We start from the raw sequence: 8243 nt of genomic DNA on the forward strand, positions 1-8243 counted from the left end.
TACTTCTTGCATTGATGATTGCACTTTTGAAAGCTTGTGCCATATTATTCATAAATGTGTCACAAGGAACTATTGTTATAAACATTGACATCGACCAAAATCTACTTGAAAAGAAATGAAACATTAAAAACAGAAACCAACAATTTTAAATAATGAACATGGTTTTGAGTTTTAAATACATGCCTTGGGGGAATAATTATCAAATGTTTAAAGGTGTCTTCATTTAACTCTTTAATGTCTCTCATGATTATCTCCCATGCTTCAGGGTGTGTGGATGATGTTGTCTTTCATAAGAGACATTTCAAATTTTTGCCAAAAAATTTCTTCCTAAAATTTGCATATATGTAGCGCACAAAGCCTTTGATCCACACTAGGTAAAAGTTGTTGTAAATGTTGGCAAAAGTCTCTATGCAAGAACATCATGGTTAAAGTTTGACAAAGTCAGACAACAATTGTACAACTATGAATGTCACTGATTATGACAAATCCTAGTCCCGCCAAGACTAGCTTCATCATTAAAAAAAATCACCTCATCTAAGTTGTGACACACCTCGGCCAACCTATCACACACCTTGGCCAACCTGTCATAGACCTCTGCCATGTCCAAAAAATATAAGACATATTACATTTCATACTAAAACACCAACAAACCAATTTCAAATGGGCGATCACAACGGAAACACCATCACACATAATGGGAAACCACCACTGTCAACTAATTCCATAAACAAATACACATTGTATCACATTACACAAAAATTTACAAAAAAGCACAACATTCAAACACACAAAAACATTAAAAAAACAACATTAACCCTAAATTATGCAATCATCACAACAACATAACACTGACAAAAACCCAAATTTGACATACACAATATATATTTAAAACATACGCACATTCGATCTTTAATGAAACTAACTTCGCTATCAATAAAAGCTTGATGTTTCACTTTCACTTTACTTTGAATGGAATCCCAATTTCTCTTCCTCAATTCATAGACAAAGCATTTTTTTCTAACTAATCCAAATGTTTACATCAGAAAGCCCTTATGAATTATATACTTAAGAAAAAAAGATACCACGAAAGCAGTAAAATTCTCACGACAACATGTCTAATAAATCAAAGTTAACAATTTAAACTGCGTAAAAAATAAAGAACTTGATTAATATACATTAATGTATTTGGAGACGAAATTGAAACTTATTTAAAAGTGAGGACGATCCAAATAATTAAACCTTCTTTTAAATTGTTTTCATCAAAATATTTTTCAAAAGGGTTCCCATACGTATTTGGGGTAAATTAGCCTAACTAACTTATTTTGGATCTGGCTTTTGTCCATCTAATGGAGGTCAATTCAATTTTTTTTTATCATAGCATGTCAATAATCTGGTTTTTAAAAAATTGAATTAAGTTTATTAAGTTTTGATGCTTTGATTCTATACAACAACGCAATGGATCAGTTCTGTGTCTCCGTTGTATTAAACTTAAATGCTTCTGAAATTAATAACTTTATGACATAATCATTTATTTGAAAAATGAATAGAATTTACTTATTAAAAGGGGCAGAAAACTATTTTTTAAAAAATAAACAAACCATTAGACAAACTGAAATATGCTGCTTACTTTATTAGAATAAATATTTTTGAAAACAAATAAATTCGCCCAATATTACATTAGATCTCGTATTAAAATAATCATAAGATTATTTGCATTTCATAGGTTGTAGTTGCATTCTCAAACAAGAATAGTGACATAAACAATCTATGGTTAGTTTAGGGTGGCGTGCATAGCTAGTTCTTCCACACGCACATACATACACACACACACATATATATATATATATATATATATATATATATATATATATATATATATATAATCACCTTATCGAGCTTCCTAAATTCCTTTTACTAAGTCATGATAATGTGATTGGCACTTAAAACTATTAATGGCAGAAGGAGACAGCAATTGTCTTAGACATGCTCCACTTTACATTTTCTTAGCATCAGAAACCATGTACTTTGTTACCAACTTTCCAGTGATTCGTTTTGTGCAGAGTTTTCAATCTACAGCATTGTATTTGCAGCTTTAAACATTTTGACACAACCAAACTTGTTATCTCATTTGGAATAGTTCAAAATTCATACAAGATGGAAACATTTGACTGACATTGGCAGGAATAAGTTTTAACTAAGACTAAAATATCACTATCAAAGTTTAATATTTCCCAACATCTGCATTTCTCCACTGCTAAAGTAAACTACAAAGTTGAAAGTTGCTGTTACATGGCATGGAAAGAAGGTAACTGGATCTATAATGCACAACACTGTTGTAAAGCTTTCAAGCTGTACTGTGTTAGCCTGCTGAAGCAGTTGTCTGTGTAAAGGCATTTTCTATAGTCACAGTCACAAGTATTGTTCTTGTATCCTAGCACGGTTCTCTTCCCACCACAATCTTGCATGCATTTCTCCAAACCTTTCTCGGCTGCGGAAAAAGAATCAACAAAATCAAACTTGATCACTAAACAGTTCAGCTGTTAAGATTTTAAGAGTCAGCCATCCAAAGGGATAATAAGTTAAAAGCATAATAAAAATAGATCATAGAATCAAATCACTAAATGTAAGCTAAATTACCAAAAATTAAAACAGTCACGCATGATCATTGTAAATTCTTTTACACTGTCAAACAACTAAAAATCATTTTTAGTATGACCTTTAATATAGTTATTCTAAAAGTGAACAAACTTACCATACATGGTGATTTATGATGGGAAGACAACGGAAAAACATTGCATGGACTATTTATTCAAAAAAAAATGTCAAAAGTAAGGTGCATGAGCAAGTTTTCTGCTTTTCACACAATACAATACAATTTGTTTAGATAGCAACAAAGTATAAAAAAGCTGTTGTATTGAGAGTAATTTGTTTTCCACAGTAATGATTTCTTCTTACCTGAACCGAACACGCCTGAGTTCTCTAGTTCCACCAGGCAGTGCTCTGATAGTGATGTAGACTCCTGGTTCATCCTGTTCAACCCATTCAGTTTCCATATCACTGGCATTGCTGATTGAAAACTCGCCTGAGTGATCTTCACCAGATGAACTGGTCCTTACAGAACCATCAAGGGATGATTTTTCAGTCTTTGGTGCACTAATGTTGGAAAGATTAGGTGTTGATGCCAGACCACTTGTTTCATAACAAGGGTGAGGATGCATTTGGTGGTGATCCAGTGAATCTGATGAGGAGTAGCCCATTCCCATTGGGTGGTGAAAATGGCGGGGTGCACGCTCTTTGCTCAGTGGAGGAGTGACAGGACTGTCCCTAGCAGATTCAATCTTTGAGCTCTGAAAGAGAAAAATCATGTAAATGACAACTAAAATATATAGCAAATTCTCTAAATCAGAAGATACTAAATGAGCTTATCTTAATATCAGACCTCATTCAAGAACCAGGTTCTTAACTCAAGTATCTGAATATCATACCTCAAATATGAGTTAGAAGGAATTTATGATTGATTGTTAAGGATAGCATGTAAGCTTAATGAGTTCCTTGGTTAAAGATATAACCATGCAATCCTTAACAAATAACAAAGAAGTAGTATTCTACCTCATCTTCAGATCTAGGTGGGGTTGGAAGAGGAACTGCTTGCTGATTGAACCTCTGAACATTGTACAACTCCATGACCTTGTCATAATTCTCTGCCCACCACCTCTGAGCTTGCCATTTATTGAACATTTCACGACTGACAAAAAATATCAAACAATTGATCAGTACAATTACCGAAGGGGTTAGAAAAAGAAATGTCACATCCCACACTGGTATGTTTCCCTTGGTTGAAAATTTCTCAAGCTGAATTATTTACTGACACAAATATTAACAGGGAACTCTAATTGCTACTTTCAGACAAACTAATGAAACTATCCAGTATCAATAAAGTAGAATTTCATATCCATAAAACTATTTATGTTTGACTAGACCCTTCTAATATCCCTTTCATTATTGCATTTAAGTTCTTTATGTTTTATTCAGAACAGGAGAGGGTGACAAATTTTCTTGTATTTCAGAAAATGAATATTACTCTAGCAGTGGCAGAAAACCAAGCCTGGCCTTTTTCTTTGCACAAATTCCTTTCTTTTCTTTTCTTTTTTTTTCTTTTTCCTTTTTCTTTTTGTGGGCTGAGAAGAGGGAGGGAGTGCATTTGAATGTCCAGGGCTAGAAGATAAAAACCCTTTTTGCTTTTGTCCCGGCCTACCATACCACACCAGCCAAGCATGAGTTACTGACAATGGAACAAAGCTGAGGTCCTCCACAGAGGCACAATAGAAACAAGATAGATCCTGCCAATCTAGAATCTGGACAGCCTTTGAAAAGCATGTGATCACTCCCAAACAAACATGTACTTAGTTTGCCAGATCAAAGAATAAGGAAGAGTTTAAACTACAACAAAGGACAAAGTCACATTGGCTAAAAAGCAAGTAACCTCTACCACATGACAAAGGCATGTGCTTTCACTCCCCCAAATGTGCAATCTCCAAACACACACAAGATGGATAGAAGTACTAGTACCTGAACCGTATCCTTTTGAGATCATTCCCTCCCTGAGGCAATGAAACAAAAGTAATAAGCACACCAGGCTCCACTTGTGCAATCCACTCCTTAGGCTCATCCTCCTCCATGAACACCACTGACTCAGTGCGTCCACTCACTGAAGCTGGTGTTCCTTCCCCACTGGAAAGCCCTTTCACCCTGCCACCTTCTGTTTCCTTCCTCCACATCCTTGGGGTTGAATTGGAGCTCCCAGTTCTGCGGTAGGCCCAGTTGAACCTGGCTGACTCTGACCCCATATCTGAGTCTGCATACTTCCTATTTCTGTTACCATTGGAAGATCCCGAACAAGGTCTGCAGCTCTTATAGGCCCCGGAAGCCTTCACTGCCATGTCCTTGATCTGAAAAACAAAACCACCCCTTTGTCACCATAGTTCCCACTTAAGTAAAAACAAGTCATGCAAATCATTCAAACAGATAAACAAAATTGAATCCTTTTATTAGTTCTGTTGGTATTACCATTTAGGCTACAAGCAACCAAGTATGAAGAAATACATAATTGAAGAGGTGGGTTGTTTCTTACTGTTTTAAGATTTGGTAATGAGACAAATCAAGTGTACAAGGAAAGTTGTCAATTTACCTGTGCAGTGAGAGCCTTGATGGCTTGCTTTGTGCTGGGTGTGTGAACAGCTTCTTCCTCTTCTTCTTGGCGAAGAGATCCATTATTGAGTTGTTTGGTACAAGCTATGCAAGTCAACATTTCCCAATGACAAGATAACCAAGTTGAAGTCACACTACCGAGTACCAACCCAAGCTATTAATCAAAAGAAAGGACGACACTTCGCAGCAATCAAACAAATTGAAGATCTGGGGTCAACTTGATCCACTCCCCAAAACTGAAAAAACAAAAACTCCATTGAATGTGCTTGTATCTGAACAACCACCTACCAAGTTAAGCAGAGAAAGTGAGAGAATGGAGACCAAAACAACAACATTTCAACTCTCAACAGAGAGAGAAAGAGAGAGGCAGAAATTGAAGGTTAGCAATAGAGAAGAAAGGGGACATGTTTCAAGGCGATTTATGAGATCAAGACTCATTAAAAATAATTTCTTTTCTCATTTTTTAATGAGTTATATAGTGATTTTGATTCTCTCTCTGTCTCCGAGTCAGAGGAGAGACTAACATAAGACACACAACACACACATCAAAAACAAAGAGTGCAAGTTAAGAGAATGAATACCCACCAGGCTTGCTACCTTTTCAGAGTCTCTGAAGGGCCATTGAGATTTGAGCTCCCTATGTAAGTAGCTCTAGAACGTGTGAGACAGTGAGGTTTGGCTTAGAGACTTATGTGTCTCTCTATGTATGATATAACGTGTGAAAGTGCACATATATAGAGAGAGAGATCATGAAAAGTGTGTGTGCATGCACCACCCTATTCTCTCCGATGAAAGAAAAAAAAGGTGAAAATGGGAGTGTTGTGTTGTGTTGTGTTGTGTTGCGGCGTGAAGTTCCCAGTCTCTGTGTCTGCTTTTTCTGGCTTACCTTAAAATGGGGACATTGTGCAAATGCACTCTAGCCACTTTAACATTAACTTGCCCCACGTAATAAAATTCGCATATATATGCTATTATTCCCTACAAAAGTTGTCTCTGTTTCTTTTCTTTTTTTTTACTTTTGTAAAAGATGCAGATTATTTTTTCATAATGACTTGCATCATGTTGTGTAACAACAAACAAAACAGCAGTGTCAAGCTTCATAATTATCTGTCATCTTAATTTCTAATTATGACTGAATACCTGTAGGGTAAATGTTAACATTATAGAACTCACGTTTTAATAGTTTTATTTATATTTTAATTTTTAACTTAAAAATAATTTAATTATTAAGTGACATTATGATTAGGTAAAAACTAATATTATAATTTATTTTTGGTGTTATAGAGAATCATTATCAAATATTTTTTTACATTTCTCTTTTCTAACGAGCTTACGTTATCTTAAATATATTTACTCAAAAAATTTTATGTTATATTTCGAACTCCAAACTGTATGGACCAATATTTGTCAAAAATATTCTGACGTTCAAGTCAATAATCTAACTGATAAAGTATTACAATAAAATTTTAAATTTATTCATTATGAGTTTATGATTAGTGAAATTATAATCACAATTTAATACCTAATAAGTAAGACTTACCATTAAACTTGTTAGAGATTGTGTTTAAGGTTATTTAAAATTTGAAACTGTCCAGTCTTCTTTTTTTGTTACTAACCAATTAATACTTAAACGGTACGATATATGATATATAATAAAATGAAAATGTAACAAAAGTACTAAACTAAAAAGTATTATGTCAAAATGTAAGATTTTTAATTTCATAACTCATTATTTTATTTAAAATTTAAGAGTCTTAAATATATGGTATTTTCACTTCATGATATATGTAATGAGAGAGTCTCATAAATATTAAACTTATTTTTTATTCAATAATGGAATTTTGGAACGCACATTCAACTATTTTTCGAAATTATATTTCCAAAATGGAAGGATCTGTATTTAGGAAATTTTTCCATGTGGCAACAATTTTGCACTTTGGAATGATATGAAAATTATGCAAGCATGCTTGGATTTTTGCTGTGACAAGCCATTTATGTCTATACATGCTTGAATTTGCATTGTATGAGTATTCAAATGTGACATGTTTGAAATATTATGATGGTGTTGCAGGTCTTCATTCATAACTAAATATCTATCATGAATGTAAATATTATGATAAATCATAAACAAATATATGATTTTTTTGACATTATCTTTAATACAAAATTTTAAGATAATATAATTTATAACTTTTTATATGTAATTTTTTTAATATTTAATGTGATATTTTTAACTTAATCAAAATTTGATTTGACACTGAATTAAAAAAAAATCCGAGGAGAGTTAATCAATTTCAATTTGGTTGAATGATATAAATATAACATTGAAAATCTAACTATTAAAGTTTAAGGAATTTCAGCATTATAAGAAAGTGATTTGAAAATAATAATTTTTTTAAAGATAAAATGTAAGTCAAACATGTAATTTTAGAATGAAAATATTTCAAAAATAGCTTAAAATTATTTTAAGAAGAGGAAAACATTTTAGGACAGCATCAACATTTCTTAATTTTATTAATCTATATTTCACTGTTGAATATTATTATTTTGAGACTCCACAAATTTATACTCATAATTTACATTTAATATTTTATCTTTTAATCTTTCCTTTTTAACATATTAAAACCTTTTTCTAATGATCAAAATATTGTCAAAGTGTAACTAGTGTCAAAAAGATATTTTTCTTCACTCTTTTTTTATTGTATATCTCTTCTTTTCTTTTCATTTCTCAATTTAAACAAAGTGTAAAGTAAATCATAAAATTAAGTAAATAAAAAATAATAAATTTGAAAATACTACTAATTGATATAGGTGACATGTATGCATTAACGCTAATCTAACATTCAATGAAACCAACCTAGTTAAATCGTTGTTAAAAAAGATGTGATTTAATTAAAAAAAAACTAAATTGAATAATTGAAACTAATAAAGATTTTAGAAAAAAAAAATCATTATTGCGTAAAACTTTCCTAATTTTATCGATCTTAAATAATGTATATTTCACTTTTATCTTCCTCCTCTCTTTTATTTTTCTT

At 32.4% G+C, this 8243-nt stretch overlaps 1 protein-coding gene across 3 annotated transcripts; it reads right to left on the reverse strand.

Annotated features, from left to right (window-relative positions):
• Nucleotides 1–2099: 2099 nt before the first annotated feature.
• On the reverse strand, nucleotides 2100–6118 carry LOC124826600 (protein Brevis radix-like 2). 3 transcript variants are annotated; one of them, XM_088102379.1, is made up of 6 exons: nucleotides 5806–6118; nucleotides 5189–5492; nucleotides 4570–4949; nucleotides 3610–3745; nucleotides 2956–3347; nucleotides 2100–2488 (listed from the first exon to the last, which is right to left on the reverse strand). In XM_088102379.1, exons 2-6 carry the CDS (start codon nucleotides 5306–5308, stop codon nucleotides 2410–2412), a joined length of 1107 nt encoding a protein of 368 aa, XP_087958505.1. In that variant the 5' UTR covers nucleotides 5309–5492; nucleotides 5806–6118; the 3' UTR covers nucleotides 2100–2409. The 3 variants fall into 3 exon arrangements, with proteins under 3 accessions (XP_087958505.1, XP_047155415.1, XP_047155414.1); XM_047299459.2 differs by having other exon boundaries at nucleotides 5189–5444; nucleotides 5794–6118; XM_047299458.2 differs by having other exon boundaries at nucleotides 5794–6118.
• Between the last annotated feature and the right edge of the window lie 2125 nt (nucleotides 6119–8243).

This window comes from Vigna umbellata, chromosome 11 (assembly GCF_029865625.1).
Source record: "Vigna umbellata cultivar VRB3 chromosome 11, Vumbellata_1.0, whole genome shotgun sequence".
Taxonomy (NCBI): domain Eukaryota; kingdom Viridiplantae; phylum Streptophyta; class Magnoliopsida; order Fabales; family Fabaceae; genus Vigna; species Vigna umbellata.